Below are 20,034 nucleotides of genomic sequence, written 5' to 3' on the forward strand. Positions count from 1 at the left end.
CAAGGTGTACAACCAGCACGACTAATGCCCAATTTACCATGGTTATATTTAGAAAAATAAAAATATTTATTATACATTATCATAAAGATGATATTTTTTTTGACAAGAATAATTCTACAACTACGTAATTCTTACATGTTTAGGCCTACCAATATGTATTGTTAAATATACATCGATCATTTCGATGAAATACTGTCGTCTCTCAAACCTTGGATAATTATATTAGCTAGAGTGTTTCTAAAAGAATACCATAACTAAAAGGGTGTATTATTGGGGTCAAAAGGAGCGGAAAGTGAAAGTCCAAGAACATGATGGGGTCTACAACATTTAATAAAGAAGATATGCGGGCCCCAAAACATTGATTGGCCCCCAAAAACCGGAAATATCTGTCACTAATATGGAGGAAAACATATCAGCCTTCAATCCAAGAACGTTATTGAACCTTTATCAATAGCAGAAGTGCCTACTTAAATTGGTAGAAGTGTGCGTACGCTGAGACTATTACCTTGTTTTAGGGGACCAATCACTATAGGAGCCCATATCTATATCAAGAAGTGTTATCTAGTTTACTAGGGAGAAGGTATAAATTCGAAACGTTTCTATGTTAACTCCAGTCCAAACGTAGGTCCAGAGTTAATCCCAGCCTCTAAATTGCAAGCAGCATCTCATTGGTTCTTGAAAACTCACGTCAGCGCGACGCGAATGAAGAAAATTACGTATTTTCCGACCGAGGAGAGGCGAAATAACCTCCTTTTACTTCCCCCCTTGTATTTTGAAAGGGGGACTGGGACTATGACGCGCCAATACTTAGGCCACATACCTTCTGCCTAATAAACTGGATATCACTACTTGTCTATACATAACTAAATGATGTAGACCGCATGTTCTTTGACATTCTCTTTCCACTGCAGTTTGACCCCTATAATTTATGGCAGACTTATCGCAAACACCCTCTATAACTTCGAAGGTTAACACAATACAACGTAATTATCCATACATCGCAGATGGTTTATACAAAACAAGTTTCACGGTAAACTCGGTAATGAACCGGTCTTAATAAAAGCTATTATTTCCTGCAAAAAATAATTATATACCGAATTAATTATAAGAATCTTTCTAATTGGAGTCGACCAATTGAAATAATACCTGCGTTAGTTTATAGTCTTTCAATCTAAGGTCTTCTACGACAGAAAAATGATCCCTCTTCAAGACCACAGTATGATAAACGGGGACATTGGCGTCCTCCAAAAGCTAAAGTTATTTTTAAGACTGGCTAGGTATATTGACTTAATTTCGTTATCCAATTAACCTCATTAATTAAAATATACCTTATTAAAATTCCAAGTTTCTTCTTTAAACTTGGGCGGTTCCCAATCACCGCAGGCAAGAAAGATTCCTCGTGGACTTCGCTCGTGGCACCGGTATCCAATTACTTCCGGGCTTATGTTTGCCGGGCTGTTACGTTCCAACATAGCTCTGAGTGTATAAATTTACACGCCATTGTCACTCTTAGTGTACCCTGGAGTCGCTACCCCGAGCGGCGCGTGCTTGGAATAACTAATGAAGGGTACCTGTCAAATTTCGTATCAGCTTGGACGGAAGTGTCCGCCAATGGTTCCAGTTTGTAGACACCAGATAGGAGTATTAGGCCCTCGACAGTCAAGATTTCTTTGTCGTTCGAGTCTTGTAGAAGGGCTGAGGCAACTAACTGGGCCCCGACTGAGTGACCAGCCAAGTAGATTTTGCGACGGGGTTTTCTGATAGATACTTAGAAATTTGTAACCTCAAAGAACGCAAACCCTCAACGTAGACGGGTTATAAAATGTATATTATGATAATTTAATTCAAATTCTTAACCCGTATAAGCTTTTGTAAACAAGTAGCTAAGCCTAACTTTGATTTATATTATCTTAGTATTTAGTTAACATTAAATTGTTTACTCTTATAATTATCTGTAAACAAGTATTTAAGCCTAATTTTGATTCATTTTATCTTAGTATTTACTGAACCCTAAATAGTTAGCCCATATATTATTTCCTAACCCTAATTTTCACCTATTTTAGTTAAGCCTAATTGTTAGGGTTAAGAAATCAAATAACGTCACTCAGTGGTGCATTTCCCGCCTAATTTCGAAACCTAAACTCACACGTGATCACGTATGGTGGTAACGGCTCGCCTAACTTGAAATACAATCTCATCCAGGTTAGCTTTTGGCGCTAATTCGTATCCAGCAACGGCGACACATATTCCAGCTTCGTAGAATGTTTCCACAAACCAGGCGGCTGATTCCCGACTGACCATTGGGCAAAGTAAACAGCGCGTGGGTTAAATAATAGATTTCTCCAATTACTGTAGCTAGAGAAGGCATGCAGTGTACAAAGGACTATATTGGACAACCTTCCTTCGACCCAATATCCACCGTGAACGAAAATTAATAGCGGTGCCGTTTCCGGTAGACAATCCACTCCGAACAAATCAAATTTCTGTTTCTCAGATTTCCCATAGGGTATTTGCAATTGGCACGGAACGTGTCTTCGGGCCGAGTCGCTGCAATCTTCCAAAATTTGGGAGTAGCGATGAAGTACGGACATACGACGTTTAACCGAAAACTCTCCTTTACTCCAAAGACTCGGCATATATTGAACATCCAACTAATTTGGGAGGACTTTAATTAATACGAAGCCCAAACACCACATCAATACAACCACATAAGCTTATAAGATATATTCCATATATAAGTATGACACTACATATACTTCGTAATGCTAGAGACTTCCGGTGAACTAGTTCGACAGAGAACGACAAGCGAGAATTGAGTGACTATACTCGCTTAGTTTCGCAGGACTTCCATCTTCCTATTTAGTCTGTACTAAACCTTTGACAGCACCTCACCAGGCGTCGCTTTACCTCGAAGCTATGACCTACCTCCCTCACTTCATGACAAGCTCCAGTTTCTAGCCAGTGACAAACTTATGGAACATATCTTATGAACTTATGATAGATATACTGACCTCAGAGAAATTGTTGGTACCGACGTTAATATAGTTAATATCCATACTGTTTTTCTTGTTCACTTCCGGGTTTAATAGTTATAAAAATAAACAAATTAACTAACAACGAAACGCAACGCGACGCGATATTAGTTAAATCAGTTTAGTATACTATCTTACGATTTATAAACAAAAATCTTATAATTAACTTGTAGTAATAAATAATAATAAAAAATACTCTGTAACTTCAACTTGGCAGCAATTAAGTATACCACCACCCTTTCTAAAAGAGACATTCAAAACTGATCAATACTCACTCTTAAACATTTTTAAAAACGAAAATTTTATCGGATATCGCGAATTTCCCGAAGGTAACGACATTAATTATTGAGTAACGGCATATTTTCTTACAGATAAAAATAAAGAAATTTTTTAAATAAAAAAAACCAGTTTCAGCGCGAGACACTAATCTACGGAAAACAGGATAAACACGTGACCGTAATATAATTTTCTTGGCCAGAAACAAAAACTACATAAACATTTGAGTAATAAACACGCCGCGTATCTTCTTAAGTGTTAGACCGAGAAAAATTCAACTGATACCAACGAACGTGTATTCGAAACTGAACTGACTAAACTACAAGAATACAACAATAATTTTTAAACTTATGTCTAACTCAGCCCCTGAAACAAAAGGCGTGCTTACATCCCTCCCTCCCTAATGTCGAGCGATTTGAAATTGGAACGCTACTGGAAGAACGCGTGGTGAATCAATAATAATTCGTAATATATAATTTAAGAACTTTATATAAAAAGAATTTTTAATATAATATAAAAATAATACCTTCAATTGTTTCCATATCTAAATTTCAAGTAGAGTACTTAACCGACTTATTTTAGAAAAATATTTAACAGGTTCTAGGCATAAGACTACCACCTATGTCTATGATGACGTTTGTTTCAGGCAGCTACAAAACGCTTCAGGGTGCCATAGAGTAAATTTCCCGTTATGTAAAGACTAGCTAGCTCATAGATAACGCACGTAACGAAAAAATCCATAAAGTTAGTATATGGAGGTCAATAGGAAATCTTACAAGTTTTTAATGAAAACTCAGATCAACTTGGAAGCGCTAGTAAAGGCCGGGTAAGGTTTCGTGTATCGTCTATTAGTGTTTATTTTGGTTCTCTATTTATACAGGGTGTTTCTGTAAAGTCTGTCAGATAGTAATTAAGGGGGATGTTCTTTTAGCGATTTTGCGTCGAAAATGTAATTTTTTGGAAATTTTGCTACAAGGGACACCGTTTTCGAGTTATGTTTTGAGTGTTTTACGGATGACCCCTTAAAATTAACAGGAGAAATTGAAGGTTAATGTTAATTTAATTAAGGGGTCATCCGTAAAACACCCCAAACATGACTTGAAAACCGTGGCCCGGACAGCAAAATGTCATTGAACATTCTAGACTCAACATCGCTAATAGAATATCCCCCTTAATTTGTGACATACCTTTCAGACACAACCTGTAATTTTTGTATTGTAAAATACACAAGGTGTTCCCAAAAGAGTATGGTGGTAGGACTGAAGTTCAATGGGTTCTATATTAGCAATCAATTTTGAGTCTAAAATGTTCTATAACATTTTGCGCTAAGGACCACCCTAAACAACGAAGGATTAAGAAGAATGTTTTACGGATAACCCCGTTAAATTTAAGACTTAAGAATCTGAAACACAATTCTATTTTAATTAATGGGTCATCCCTAAAAATTCCAATCAACCCTTTTGCGCATCCTTTTAAGTCGAGTAAACTCCACTTACTACTATTCAACTCCAGAACGAAACATCCCTTCTCCAAGACGTAATGAACTTCCAATATTCGCAAAATGGAAAATAATCATTTAATAGTTCAAAGTTAAGAAGTTAACTTAAGTAATCCCATGAACTAATTTATATAAATATTAATTGAAAAATTCTTACTATGATAAAAGCAATCTTGATGTAGTTGTTAGACACCGCATTATTTTACGACAGTTGAATCTAATCCAATGTCCTTGTACAATCAATAGATAGTTAAAAAGAAAAAAACCAATTCAAACTTAACTATACTGAAGAAATTCTAGACGTCAAAAATGAGCCTAAGGAGGAATTACTTTTCAAAGTGACATTTTAGCTTCAAGCTAGGAATATTTGATCGGTTAGGGACTTAAAAAAAAATCAATGTCGCAACGGACAAAATGAATATTATTATCTGCAAGCCCGGGAATTTTTATTATTAAGTTTTTTTTATATATTTCAAGATTTCGAAATAATGGTGTATTTCAATTTTAAAGAGAGAGGTATGTATGTACGTATGCATGTATGTACTTTTCAAATTCAAGGATAGATTTAATGATACCGATAAAATAGAGAAAATGATCTATTTCTTTCTTTTCTAAATCAGAAATTTATATTTATGTAAATTAGTTCTGGTTTGTCATTTCAGCGACATGTTCTAGCTTAAATTCAAATTAAAGGTAAAGTTATAGTACGAAAACCGAAAATCTAATCTAAGAAAACCGAAATTTACATTTTATCTTTAATATCGAGTTACGCTGATATTGCGGTATGGTTTGTTTACGATTTTTTTTTTCAAATTAAAGTTGGTTTTGTAGTTATCAATGGCGTATTAATTTTCACTGAATGTGCTCGCTCGAACGATTTTCAATCCCAAACTAACACGCCATATCCTGTTTATCGTTTTCAATTAATTACGAACCTCGTTTTTGTAACGAATAAGAGGATTGGTAAGGCTAGGCCGAAACCAAAACCGAGCGACACCAATCACCATAGTCCGTCTATAACCTTGACCAATTCATTACTTCCTATATTCAGTCTGACCCCTGACCCCTACTGCACCTGTTTATCTTCACGAGCCTCGTTTTTGCAACGAATAAGCAAATTGGTAAGCCTATAGGTCAAACAAAAAACGGAGGACACCATAGTCCGTCTTAGTACGTTGACCATTTCATTACTTCCTAAATCCAGACGTTTAACCACTGCCACATCCTGTTTGTTCTCAATTAGTTATGAGCTTCGTTTTTGCAACGAATAAGCTTAATGGTAAGCCTATAGGTCAAACCAAAAACGCAGGACACCATAGCCAGTCTTCGTACGTTGACCATTTCATTAGTTCCTAAATCCAGTTTGACCACTGCAGTCTGCCACATCCTGTTTATTGTTCTCAATTGGTTACGAGATTCGTTTTTGCAACGAATAAGCGAAATGGTAAGCCTATAGGTCAAACCAAAAACCGAAGAACACTACAGTCCGTCTATTACGTTGACTAATTAATTACTTCAAATATTCAGTTTGACCACTGACCCATCTTGCACCTAGGCCTAATAACAAACTGAGTGTGTGTTTTTTTAAGATAGACCCCTTTCAAAAGAGGGGTTAAGCAGTATTGTCTACTTGATGTAGGGTTAAGGCGGAACATTGATTGGTATGTGGATCCAAAGACGTCAGAAATGGCTTCAAAGTAGGTTACCAGTCCTTTTGTTTGAAGCCATATATAACGTCTAAGATGTCCACACACCGGATGGAGTTCCGTTTTATATAAACAATTTTTGCCCCGACTTTTTAAAAGGGTATATTCAAGAATAATAATTTTTTTTTAAATCCCAAAGGAAAGGGTTAGATTTGATATACAATTAACCCTTTAAGACATGGAAAAAAAATAAAAAATAAATTTTAACGACAAGTCGAAAAATATGTCATTTTCCGAATTTTAAAATAAAAAAAACTTGTTTCTTAGTTGGGTATTTCCTTACTACACCATTTCCCCCACCCACCTCTTACCGTTTTATCGTCATTTATTAATTATTTAATTCCAATACTATCACCCTGGGCATCACGAAACATTTTCCCCTCTAAAAATATTTCGGATAATTCGACAAAATAATTCAATAACTTTGAGATTCGCGATTAAAGGTTTCTATCTTATTTTAAATAAATGCACGCCCTTTTCGTGTACATTATTTTTAGTATAAAAAATAATACAACTAAAAGGGGGAAGAAAATTATTGAATTATTGACACCCGTCTTTGGTTTCTTTGTTGTAATAAATGATAGTGACCTTTAAAAAAGGGGTGATTTTTTAAAGTTATAGATTGTATATTAAAACGTAACATTTTTCGAGGTTTAATAGTAACACGCCCTTTTTAATTAAATCAATGTTAAAGAGGTTAAATAATATATTTTTATATAATGGATAAATTTATCATTGTCTTATAATGTTTCTATGCCGATCATCAGAGTAAAAATGAAGTATCTTTCCATTGTTTTCCGTGATAGATAAAAGGTTTTTGAATTTTATGTCCAAGGTAAGTATGGACTATCAGTCTACTATAAATAAAATGTATTTCGAAACCTAACAGATGTTATTATACATTAAGGTAATAATTTGCTGTTTTTTCTAAATTACTATAGCCTCGATTGTTCTAAAGGGCAGACGTTGATCTGTATCATACCAAGGATAGATGTAATTTTAGAAGCAGGAATGGAGAACGGTTAGTATTTGGTTTAGTCCGACTCATAGCCCTGTATAGAGCCCCTCCCTCCAACACCTAACGAAAAGTTAAAATTTTCTTATTGGCTCACTTAAACTACGTTTTGATGACGTTGCTGAAGGGGACGGCGAAAAATATGTAATAGAGTAATATCGGTTACGGGGAGGGTGACATTAAACTCCGCCCATTCGCCCTTTTGGAGGCAGAATTTAACATGAGCTCTACAGCCACCAGAAGGTGACTCCATCTGTTGGCTTGTTAATTTCATTGGCTGAAAAACCAATGACGTCTCACTCCCCCCCTCAGCAAATATAACTCTATTCCTTTCTACCTCTGTCGCGATAACCCGCCTCTTATTTGATACCCCCACCCCCGGCCTGGTGAGGCGCTGTCAAAGGCTTAGTACAGACTAAATAGGATGATGGAAGTGTAGTCGAATTGACTAGTTCTCAGCAAGTCTCTAACATTACGAAGTAGAGGAAGTTCATACTTATGGAACATATCTTGTAAACTTATGATATTACTGTAGTATATAAAGTATTATTTTCCCGTTAATTAGTTAACAAGCTTAATTTTATTTTATACATTTTTTTCTTGGTCCATAATCCATATTGACACGATTAATTAATAGAATACCCTAATGACGATGTTCTCGTATATTTATTTATTTATTTCCGCATTATTTTACGATTGTTTATTTGTTTTTGGTTTATATATTTTTAACTCTCTGGTTTAAAATACATCTATGCAAGCGCAAAAAAATAATACTGTAATATATCACTACAATGATCTTTATAATATTTATATTTATATATATATATTTATAAGAGGAGACTTAATTAAGATGAATTAAAAATACTATAATGTAATTAAAGTTTACTACGTAAATTGTAATTAAAATTAAATAGAAAATTCTTGGGAATAAATGGGAGATAATTAAATTTAAAATAAATATTTTTTTTGGTGGATTAAAAAGACTCGATGACGTCATCTACAACCGGATGTTACGTCAGCTTTTCCTAATTTGATTATCTCAGCAGGTTTTTATCTTTTTTCAATAGCATCGCAAAGAATTATTTTTTATATTTTTTATTTTTATTTTTTTTTTTTTTTTCAATGAGATCCTATTCTATTTATATTTAATTTTAATTAATTTTAAATGTGCCCGCGACAATTCGAGTTAAGATTAAAAAGAAAACTACGATAAATTTCCTGAATTATTTTTTTTTCACCTTCATCATTGTTATATCACATCTTTCCCAAAACTATAATTATGTATTTAACAATCTTAGTTAAATTTAAATTGAATGCAAATTGAACTCTTCACTATTAACAAATTTACCCAAGACCTCAATCTTTAAATTAATAAGATATAATAAATATTAAACTACATTACCTCAAAAAGCAGGAAATAACAGCTATAACAAAAACTAACAGAATTTCGCGCCTTTTTTAACGTATAGTTGGTACCTACAATAAATTCTTACTATTTTACAAACAAAATTATTTATCATTCTCCATGTGTGTTAGTAATTAAAATTAGTTTAATTTTTAAAAGTTGGTGAAGGGAATTAATGAAGGAAGTTAATGAAAGTTAAAGATATTTAGGAAAGAAAATTTAAAAAAAGAAGAAATCATTTAATTTTTTTAATTAATTATTTTCGCGTTTAATTACGTTATTTAATTTGTCTACCGTGAATAAATAAAATCTTCTTTATCTCTGTTGTATTTTATTTATTTATTTAATATTTGTTTTCTTATGTTACGTAATATATATATTTTACTTAAGCCTTTTTTAAAGCTTTTTCTCTATATTTTTAGTCCATAAACCCAGTGTTGACCAGTTTGTCCAAGAAGAACTTAACATCGGTCAGCTCAGAATTACGGATGCCCAATGATTTCAACATGGATACATCACCGGATTCAACAGCGGTAAAGACGTTTCGGAGATGCTCCAAATCGGAACGCATCAAGTGAAGAGCTTTACCAAAGTCTTCGAGCGTTTCACTTTCTTTACGATTAAAAAGATTTCATTTACGCGGAAAAAATATTTAGGTTAATTTGATTTTAATTGGTTAGGGTGCGGAAATGATTATTATATTAAAAAGTGCGGGGACGAGATAAGATTATAAGTCATTCACAAGCAAAGCAGAGCAAGAGTACTCAATTAATTTAAAAGTTGAGTGCGGAACAAAGGTCAAAGGGTTACTTATGCCGGTGCCTTTCATCTAGACATCATCGGGCCTATTTCTTTAGGGTAAAGTTAGAAAACTTATGAAAACATAAGTAGGGGGCAAGAAGCGATATCAAGTTTCTAGCTTTATCTCCAGTCCAAACGTAGGACCGGAGTTAATCCCCGCCTCTAAATTACAACCAGCATGTCATTGGTTCTTGAAAACTCACGTCAGCGCGACGCGAATGACGAAAATTACGTATTTTCCGACTGAGGAGAGGCGAAATAGCCAGGCCTCCTTTTACGCCCCCCCCCTTGTATTTTGAAAGGGGGACTGGGACTATGGCGCGATAATACTTAGGCAACTTATACCTTCTCCCTAGTAAACTAGTTATCACTTCTTGTAGGGGGTAAGTGTTAAAAAAAATTGGGTTTACATATCAATGTCCGTCTGTAACGTCGCCATCTGGCCACGCACTACAGTGTAATTTAAGATAGAATTAACTATAGATTTTCAATTGTTGGTCAGGGCCCACTTATACATTGCAACAGATGGGCACTTGTCCACGGGTCCCTTATTCATATACAGCGTGTTTGTGATAAGTGTGCCATAAATTAACGGGTGCGTTCTTTGTGTCAAACCAAGTGGAAAGTGTCACCACAACATTTATTTACGGAGATGTGGGCTCTAAAACATTGATGGGCCTCTAAAACAATTAAGGCAATGGTAATAATACACGTGAGGTAATTAGCTTTACTTTACTAGCGTTCATAGACGACTGAAGGCTGCTATGTGTTACTAGGTCTATAATGTGAGACTATTTCCTTGTTTTAGGGGCCCATCAATGTTCGGGAGCCCACATCTCCGTATAACTAAATGCTGTAGACCCCATGTTCTGGTGACACTTTCCACTCAATTTGTCCTTAAAAACACACCCTTAATTTATGCCAACTTATCAGAAACACCCTGTATACTTTTTGAATATGGTTCCCAGTATACCGACTGCATCGCTTGAGGGCCTATAAAGCTTTTAGGGCGGGCACTGTTGACCAACTAGTTGAAATCCCGAAAATAGGTAGGCGGTACGATCATCTATCTACCCAACCCTGCTTATGCCTTAATCGCAATTAAAATTTCAGCGCCTTTGGCTACAAGAGTCAAACATTCGAGAGATTAAAAAATGCAAAGAAATCAATATGTAAAGTAAACAGTACGTTGCATAATTTCCAAGACTGGGTGAGTTCAGCGTTTTATTTTAAGTGCATGCATCTTTGCAGTGATTAAAGTAGTAAAATTTATCCATGCGAATAACGTGCGTAGAACAAAACCTTTTAAGCAATTAAATTAAAATTTGTATTCAGATACACTCACGGCTTTTTAAATAAATTGAATCTCTGACTAGGGTGCTATTGTTTTTTTTCTATCCTTAATTTCAGTCTCTTTTAATTTAGAAAGAAAAACTTTCGTCGCGATGGTACTTGAATAATTAAACAAAGACATTGGTAACTAATCATTGTCTTCGGATCTTATTCTCTTCCATCTTTTATTTAAAGCCACGAAGCTTCTTACAAAGAGACAGAAAAAAAACGGACCTCGTGCCTTTTTTTAGAGCTCTTCCAAAGTTTGTTTTCGAATTATGTGGGGGAGGGAGGGGGTGAAATAAAGACTAATTAGAGCCTAAGAGAACTAAATTCTCTAAATGTACTAATGGAGGGACCTATTTTTTACTTTAAATTAATTGAAACTTGTAATTAAACATTTCATGATTAATTTCGTTTCAGTATTAAGGACTGCGCTATAATCAGGCGCACTTGTCAAGAAGCTATGTTCAATCCAAGCCTTTTCCTTAGCTTTTACGAGACCCAACTATAGACGTTGGTGTATAGATATTAGGCTATGTTCTTCTAAAAAGCACCCAGCGTTGCCCGTTGGGATACTATTACAAGGGCGTGCCAACTACGGGGGCAGCGGGGGCGAAGGCCCCCGCTCAAATTTTCAACTCTATGGGACTTTAACAATAGGCAGCCATTTTGCCCCCGCTCCAGTAGAAAATTTTGGCTCATGTTGGCACGCCCCTGTACTATTACAGCCGCCATTTTAAAAGATGGCGAAAAATGGAACGCAAAAAAACAGTCTATAGGATTAAGGGAATCAGTGTACTAAATATTAGTGAAATCCGATGAAACACGCTGACGTTATTCCAGAAATTAGGTTTTTTACTTTTCAGGCCACCATTTTTCAAGATGGCCGCGGATTGTTAAAAATTTTCCTATGGCGTCCCTTCTACTTAAGAGTAACGTCCCTGCAGCCTTCTCGGTACAACGCTTTTGGGCTTCACATTGCTTATAAGTTAGTCAGTCGGGACTTTTAAATCTAACATATTCTAACTTAGCACCTTGGGAGCGATTCCAGAGAAGAGCTAAGGAAAAGGTCAGGGGTCAAACTTCAACTCAACAAGTGTCCTTGTTCGTCCATGAGCCTAAATTAATTGTGGGAAGGCTATAGCTAAGAGGAGGGGACATACAGGTTCATTCAGCTTGACCGCCACGTAAAAAGAGTACGTTGAAACCAATATGGCGTCATGTTTTATCTAGATATCTATTACGTAACAGTTTTTTTAAACGTTGGCAATGTATGTATGTCGCTTAATTTATTCCTTAACCAAGCTTTTCGGTATAGATAAGAGTTGGGCCTTGGCTTATTGCCCCCCCCCTACTCTTTTTAAATGGGAAGGCACTTTTCACTGGAAGTATGTCTGGATGCGTTTTTATCAGATCGTTTTACATAATTAACTAATTAAGTTGAGTAACTCCTTTTTAAAAGAGAGAGAACAAACTGTCAAGCAGTCAAGAAGCGATGAAAAGTAAACAAGTGCACATAGGTACAGGAACTGTAATGGTTTTACAAAATTGAGTTCCACACGATAGTGACGAAACGTCAACAATAATAAACTAAATAATGCAGAAATACTATAGACCAAATAATATGATTTGACGAAACATGTGCGTTTCAAAATGCTATTTATAAAACGGCAAAAATGGTTGCGTTAAGCCTTGGCCAAAAAAGATTTTATAGCGTGCAATCAAAAGATATATAGGCAAAACAATTCCATTTCAAACTTGGATTGTAACTTGATCCATTTTCAATCAGTGTGGGATCATGCGGTATCGTTTAGGTTTACCAACATATGTTTCAACCAATAGAAAAATTGACAATGACTTACCAGAGAGCGCTACGGCCACTTGCTGCACACCACCCAAAGGCGCCAAGGCGTCCCTTGCCTTAGGTCCGAAGAGTTTTTCCAAGTAATTGGGTCCATGGTTCGATATCAGAGTTTGCAGAAAGTTGAGCGTCTCTTCAACCGGAGGCCGTTTGGCTATTTGATCAAATGAAACGAAAATTAATAAGGATATTGCGTTTTTTAGAAGGCACGCGCGATCGTTTTACGGTTTCTTTTTTACAGAGAATAAAGCCTATCAGTGGCGTCGCTAGGCCTTTTGGGGGGGGGGATAGCCCCCCCAAATTCCAAGCTTAGCCCCCCCAAAATTATCCGTAAACCCTACCAAAAATTGCTGTTAGCAACCTAAAATTCTGTAGCAATATATAAAAAATTATAATGATAGATTCGTTAAGTTTCATCTCTGCAGAGATGAATTTCAATATCAAACAGTACAATTTTGAAGAAAAGAACAGATGGAGACAAGTAAAATGTTTCATGTTCTTTCGAACATAGTGTGGACTAAAAGCTAACCAAAACTAAAAATAAACTAAAGACGAGTGAAAATCCTTTATAATCGGTTCCGTTTTTATCAATAAAAGGTTGTATATCTTTAAAATACGAATAATTTAACGTTGACACAAATTTACGGATAGTTTTAAAGGTCTACACATTTTCCAATGAAACCATTATGCAATTTTTTTTATTAAGTTCTTATAATAACTAGTTTGCCCAGATTTAGCCCCCCCCCCCAAATTTCAAACCCTAGCGACGCTACTGAAGCCTATTATTGACCTAATAATCTCGAAGTATTTTCAATTAGGTTTAGAACAAAAAAACATCCGCTGGAGGAATTGAATTTCTATGTTATACGATAACGTAAAAAATATTAGGAAAAGGTTTTTGTGATAAGATTGTTCTTGGATATCGAGGCAATAATTTCAAATTATTCAACAACTCGGGTGTTAGACGGCATAGTATTCATAGTGTTTTAGGCTTAAAATAGGTTAAAGTTGGGTTTTGTTAGGCTTAAAATAGGTTAAAGTTGGGTTTTGTTAGGCTTAAAATAGGTTAAAGTTGGGTTTTGTTAGGCTTAAAATAGGTTAAAGTTGGGTTTTGTTAGGCTTAAAATAGGTTAAAGTGGGGTTTTGTTAGGCTTAAAATAGGTTAAAGTGGGGTTTTGTTAGGCTTAAAATAGGTTAAAGTGGGGTTTTGTTAGACTTAAAATAGGTTAAAGTGGGGTTTTGTTAGACTTAAAATAGGTTAAAGTGGGGTTTTGTTAGACTTAAAATAGGTTAAAGTGGGGTTTTGTTAGACTTAAAATAGGTTAAAGTGGGGTTTTGTTAGGCTTAAAATAGGTTAAAGTGGGGTTTTGTTAGGCTTAAAATAGGTTAAAGTGGGGTTTTGTTAGGCTTAAAAAAGGATAAAGTTGGGTTTTGTTAGGCTTAAAAAAGGTTAAGGTTAGGTTTTGTTAGGTTTAAACACCACAATTAAGTTTAAGCCCGACATTTGAAAAGGGATTTAAAGAAAACTGCATTAAAAAAAGGAATGTCCACTTACCAGCGGTGCAAAGTCTCGGGTCCTCATCGTAACCATCTTGGCAATCAGCGGCGCCGTCGCACAAATACTGAATAGAGATGCAAACTGGATTTCCGGGAGTTGAAGTTGGACACCGGAAAGGCTTGGTCGGTTGGCATCGGTCCGCTGGATCTAATTCCGCTGTAAAACCAAGAAAACAAAATCGAATCAGTACCTCGTGCGTCATTACAACCCAAGTGGGCAAAACACAATTACAAAAATAGACCTAATTACAACAGAACACCTACTCCGTTTCATTTAATGTTCAAGCTTAATAATTAGATCCCCTAGACGACCAAAATGGAAAGAAAGGAAAGGAAAACGACACAAATATGCAAATAATTCATTTAGGTAAAAATTATTTTCCAAAAAGGAAAATTTCTCTTCCACTCCAATGATATTATCACACCGACGCACGAACCTTATGACGTAATAGGTCCATTAACACCCTTTCTCCTATATCCCTAACCTGTCAAGATTTATTTAAAAGCTTGCTCGTAAATGATATTTTATGCCAAATCAATATACAAAGATGGGGGGAAACTCTACGTTAAGGACAAGGTAATTTAATACCAAAATTAAAGGCTTGTAGACCCTCCTATTTTGCATCGTTCAGTCTAAGGTTAAACTGACTTATTTTAATGACTATAGGCGAAAATATCCTTGGCGCATTACGGAAGGGTATATAGTGGCTAGATAATGCATACAAGGAATACCCTTTTACGTTGTGTGAGATTGTTACGTATTCCTAAAAAGGTTGAAAGGTAACCTGCTGCAATAAAGATTCGTCTGCTCTCTCAAGACACCGATTTTATAGCAGACTAAAATTAATACTTATTTCTTCACTGCGTGAAAACCATCTCTAGGGTACTAATTAACTTCGTCTTAAATTTAATTATAATTTAATGATCTCTTAGCTCCCTCGAGATTAAATACTGAAACCCGAATTCAAATTTGTTACGAAATTAGGTCCAAGCTAGTATCTACTCTAATTGATTTACATAACTAATTAACTCCCATTTCTGCAATATCGTAAATAGATCAAAAGTTGTTTGGGAAGTTTGTCATTAGGGAATTGTAAAATAGTTAATTTTGCTCAATCACAAACGTCCTTGATTTCGATCGAGCGTTTAATAGCTGATGACCTAATTCATACATAAGTACCAGGTCAAGGGTTACGATAAAAATCTAGCCCTAACTTATGCCAAAAGGTACTTGGCAATGGCAGGTGGCGTTTCCTCAATTGTAAATTGTAAGCCTAACGTTTCAAAGTCTTAGCAATACGGGCCTTGGCAATCTCAATTATGAACTTAATATTATTGGTAATCAGTCGAAGGCCGGAAGAGAATGGGAGATAAGATGATGACGGGTTAGGTCAGGGGAAGCGATAGAGTTCCACTAAGCCTCGATCTATATAATCCTCCCTGCTTTGATCAAGTGGAAACTATGGCTCAATGTTTATAATACTCTAAAAGACCCGACATTTAACCGACTGGAGTAAAAGCTGCTCTCGATAAGACCAAACCGTAACCAAACCAACTAACCAACAGCAGGACTAGGGCTTCTAAATTGAAATGTTCGATAGGACAATATTTACCAACTAAACCATACTTTCCTCCCTACGCCCCCTGCGGTCCCAATAACGTTGGAACCGAGGCGTTGGATATTATGGAAAGAAGAGATTCAAATTAATACAAACACGCTATTGAAATAGATCCCTATTACATTTGGGCAACTATCCAAGACCTCGATGTAACCAGACTGCAAAGGTGTACCTTCGGATGTTTGAATTACTTAATTAAGACCATTCATGGACGTTATGGTTCCAAGGGGGCGAAAGAGTCTCCATTATTAGGCAAACTAAGTTCACAGTCACTTGGGAGTGGCTAGTGTTGTATGGAAGGCCAAACCCAATTTTGGTCTTAATGACAAGCAATTTGGACTTTCAGTGTAAGATTTAAGAGCCTAAGGAACAGGTCAGGCAAAGGAACTCTATAACATACACTGTCCCATCTCAACGGAGAGAGACAGATAGAGAGAGAGGAGGATGCAGTGTTTCTTAATCGGATTTGTTTAAGCTAATTAGAGCAATCAACGAACATTCTAAATTATACAAGGCTTAATTTCAAGGCAAAATAATTACGCTCCCATTTATTAATCACATTTGGGTCTTGAAATTGTCTCTCCTTCTTGATTATTTATGTACGGTCATTAATTTTAATTTAACGTCTATATTTCGACAAGACTATTAATACCTCTTGATAAGTAACGTCGTCAATCGGCTCCCATAACTTATCTCATCATCAAATTGTTAAAAGAAAGAAAGCCTAACAAAACCCAATTTTTCATCTAGGGCTTCTTAAAGCCTAGCTCTTTTTCTCCCTCTTCAATGACATATCGTAAACTTTCCGAACCATTAAATTTGGCGCCAATACTCGGATAAATGTTAAAATCTCCGTAAGAAAAAGAAAATCATTCAAATATGAAAGATGGGACGGAGATATTTGGCGCCAAAAATCGCGCGCAACAATGCGTGGTTGCGTCTTATTTTTATTTTGCCGCCATTTCTCACGTGAAAATGGGGCGAACCATTAATAATAAATAAGGAATAAAATGCTGCTGCAACAACCGATATTTTTTTATGGCAACAAAAGAAATTGTTGGCAAAGGTTAAAGATATTGTAACTTTTTGAAAAGTAGTTTTACGTATCCCATAAATCTGCGATGGACAAATGGAGGTGATGGCACTAGCGAGCCTTACAAACTTAACACTTAAAGATCCCTAAGTCCCCGGTGGGTTTTTGGCCGAAAAAATAACGTTACTTCCGTTACCCTTATACAAACAGAAGGAAGTGAACGTCGTCGTCGTGGTACCGAAGGATAGGTAAATCTAATTTTTGTTTTCCCAGCCAATTAATGGCAACTAATGGTTTCGTATGGACCCAGGAAAAAGAGGGCAAAGGGACCCATATTTACGTAGCAATTTCCGCCACCCGGCCAAAAAGGAAACGTTCGGTTCTAAAAGGAAAATTGAACATGAGGTCGAAGGAAACTGGAGCGAACGGTTTTCCTATATTTTTCCTTAGACCAAGGCTTAGTCTATAAACGTGTCTGCTAGAGTTTAGTTCCAAGTGGAATTGGCACCAAAGTCGAAACCAGTGATAGAGTTTTCCCGCCTTTTCCTCAATATTAGGCTTAGCGAAGCGTGACCGTATATCTGGTGGACGACGTATCTTTGTCCTTACTGGATTCTTCCATTGGGATGGTCCTCTCCCGCATGCAGACAATCCCCTAAAATTCTTCGCGCCGGTGATAAAATAGGCCTAGGGATTTTCTGGTGAGCATCGAGGAAAAAAAAAAAGAAAGGTAGATGGTGACAGAGAAAGCCGCTTTCGAATTCTATCCTCCTAAGAGGATTCATTCACAATATGCCGGAAAGTACGGATAGAGATAGCCAAGACTCACACCTTAGTTTTCGCGCCTAAGTCAAATCGAAGCCTTTTTCTTGAAATAGGAAAATAATATCACCTTGAGCGAAAGGTATATGGACCTAAACAATACCCTTATCTTAAAGAAAAGGCCCGTCCTAGGTTTTTCTTCATTCGAAATACTATATAAAATAATGAATATTTCAAATTGAAACTCTTTTCTATCTACAATATTTAAGACATGAGCAGTTAAAAATTTACCACAGCCTGGGCTTTAGGCTTAGCTGTAAGGTCGGGTATACATACATCAAATAGGAATGATAAGTAGCCATTTTCTCAACGTATCTATAGGCTGGTTTTGTGGAACGACGAACTTTATCTCGAGAATAATATATCTCGCTGCGCGTTGAACCTAGCGCGCAAGCACACGACCTCGCGTTACTACCAACAGAAGTGAGATGAGACTAGAAGTGAAGGGCTCTAGCATTGATAGTAGATCCTGGCACTAGTGAACAAATTTGAGGATTTTATGCTGCTTCCCACGCGCCTACACTACTGAGAAAAAAATTGGTTGAGTTCCAAAAAAATTTCTTACCCCCTTCCCCTCAACCTAAAGCGGCCGAACACGGACGCGGCTCCTTGAATCTAGTTCGGCCGTCTACCACCGCGAGCTTCTCGCGTTTTGGAGTGAAAATTCAGAAACCGCTACTAGAGGGCCAACCGTTCTTGAGTTATCAAGAATATTCACTTTCGCCGAGTGAAGAATTTGGTACTTCTGGTCTCATCTCACTTCTGCTATTATTAAGGCCCAGCCCTTGGGCCATCTTGTTTTATATTGTAGTTATACACTCTTTGTTCCCAAATTTCGAATAAAAATAGGAAAAACAAAGATCTAACAGGAGTCTGTTCCTTTAAGTACAAGCGAGTACTTGTTGTCTAAGAATTGCGAAGTAAATTTTATTTTTATTACCAACAAAAGAGCTCGTGCAATTTATTATAATTCTCAGACAATACAAATTTCTAGTCTTGAGGCCTGCCTGACGAAAGGATTATGCTAAGCCTAATGATTAATCGTGAGTTCCTTCCTTTCGTGCATCTTATGAACCGATTTATTGAAGAATAAGAAAGAAGACTAAAGATCTCGAAGAAGGACTTATTCTTAGAGATTAAATTCGATCAAACAAATCGTACACTCTCAATCATGAAGGACTAGGACTATAATTCACAAAGCACTATTGTGTGAAATATTAAGTGATATTTGAATTTTATGGTCTCTCGTAGCTTGTCTTTCAAAGTTCGAGAAGGAAGAAGAAAATTTAGGAAACGAGATTGACGTGATTTCCGGATACGTGCCGTTTCATTAATCTCCCATCAACTAAGGAAAAATTTATTTTTCACTGGAAATACTACACGGTTTTACAATAATGGGGTGGTGGTAGGAAGATCGAAGTACAGTTGGTTCTATGGGAAATTTTGAGTCGAAAATGTTCTATGAGACTTGCCTTAAGGGACACCGTCGTGTGTTTGACAAATGACGCCCTTAAATTTTAGTGTTAAAACCATAACTTGTTTTGGGTGTCTCTTAGACCAGAATGTCACAAAACATTTCGACTCTAATATTGATCTCTTGCTGTACTTCCGGTCCTACCATTCATTTTGGAACAAACTGTAGATCATCATATCCCTGGTATGATTGAGAATGACCCATTCAACTTGAAAAGATTAGATCATCATATCTCTACCATGAAGAATTGAGAATAATTTAAATTCTCAGTAATTAATTACCACGAATAAAAAGTATTTTTTTTTATTTCCTGTCAAAGGTTCGCGAGGAAACCCATCAGGGGGTACTGATAATCGATTCCTCGACTAGTTGCTATTATAATAGGAAAGTCTTATTTAATTACTTTCCACAGCTGGACTAGCTAAGCCTACTTTTCAAGGCACTGCTCGCCAGCTAGATTAAAGTCCCGAGATACCAGTACAGTATCGGCCTTGATGAAGAAGGTAAAAAAGGTTTATATTATCATAAGATTTCTTCCATAAGTTTGTCACTGGTTACAAACTGGAGCTTGTCATGAAGTGACGTAGGTCATAGATTCGA

At 36.2% G+C, this 20,034-nt stretch overlaps 2 protein-coding genes and 2 long non-coding RNA genes across 14 annotated transcripts in view; 2 read left to right on the top strand and 2 right to left on the bottom strand.

The window, feature by feature from the left end:
• Nucleotides 1-42: 42 nt before the first annotated feature.
• Nucleotides 43-6,577, bottom strand: LOC149717264 (kynurenine formamidase-like). Of its 3 annotated transcripts, none has more exons than XM_089837403.1 (8): nt 4,805-6,577; nt 3,012-3,073; nt 2,398-2,651; nt 2,147-2,293; nt 1,572-1,757; nt 1,329-1,476; nt 1,147-1,251; nt 43-1,073 (listed from the first exon to the last, which is right to left on the bottom strand). In XM_089837403.1, coding segments are annotated over exons 1-8 (951 nt in total). In that variant the 5' UTR covers nt 4,806-6,577; the 3' UTR covers nt 43-1,025. The 3 variants fall into 3 exon arrangements, with proteins under 3 accessions (XP_089693529.1, XP_089693524.1, XP_089693520.1); XM_089837398.1 differs by lacking the exon at nt 4,805-6,577 and adding an exon at nt 3,835-4,220; XM_089837394.1 differs by lacking the exon at nt 4,805-6,577 and adding an exon at nt 3,308-4,220.
• Nucleotides 6,578-7,045: 468 nt separating this feature from the next.
• On the top strand, nt 7,046-7,956 carry LOC149717265 (uncharacterized). Its single transcript, XR_016366446.1, has 3 exons — nt 7,046-7,347; nt 7,454-7,533; nt 7,655-7,956. It is a non-coding gene; the product is annotated as an uncharacterized LOC149717265 (long non-coding RNA).
• Nucleotides 7,957-8,088: 132 nt separating this feature from the next.
• LOC149717266 (IDLSRF-like peptide) overlaps nt 8,089-20,034 on the bottom strand; it is a 221,626-nt gene continuing 209,680 nt past the window's right edge. For all 9 annotated transcript variants that reach the window (XM_089837424.1, XM_089837420.1, XM_089837417.1 and 6 more), the window contains 3 exons: nt 14,485-14,643; nt 12,931-13,083; nt 8,089-9,544 (listed from right to left, as the gene is read on the bottom strand). In XM_089837424.1, coding sequence (XP_089693550.1) covers nt 9,351-9,544; nt 12,931-13,083; nt 14,485-14,643 — 506 coding nt within the window. In that variant the 3' untranslated portion in view covers nt 8,089-9,350. The remainder of the gene's footprint in view (nt 9,545-12,930; nt 13,084-14,484; nt 14,644-20,034) is intronic.
• Nucleotides 12,109-12,649, top strand: LOC149717267 (uncharacterized). The gene is made up of 3 exons (XR_016366453.1): nt 12,109-12,264; nt 12,387-12,456; nt 12,531-12,649. It is a non-coding gene; the product is annotated as an uncharacterized LOC149717267 (long non-coding RNA).

The sequence above is a fragment of the Phalangium opilio genome, unplaced genomic scaffold (genome assembly GCF_054372755.1).
Source record: "Phalangium opilio isolate 3A_F unplaced genomic scaffold, DU_Popi_V2 ptg000003l_1, whole genome shotgun sequence".
Taxonomy (NCBI): Eukaryota; Metazoa; Arthropoda; class Arachnida; order Opiliones; family Phalangiidae; genus Phalangium; species Phalangium opilio.

Excerpts from the sequence above, each read along its gene's own strand:
- LOC149717264 (XM_089837394.1), bottom strand. The coding sequence starts at position 3,371 with ATGTCGTTACCTTCGGGAAATTCGCGATATCCGATAAAATTTTCGTTT. Across the intron at positions 1,477-1,571 it reads GCTGATACGAAATTTGACAG|AGCTATGTTGGAACGTAACA; the intron begins GTACCCTTCATT and ends TTATACACTCAG. Across the intron at positions 1,252-1,328 it reads AAACTTGGAATTTTAATAAG|CTTTTGGAGGACGCCAATGT; the intron begins GTATATTTTAAT and ends AAATAACTTTAG.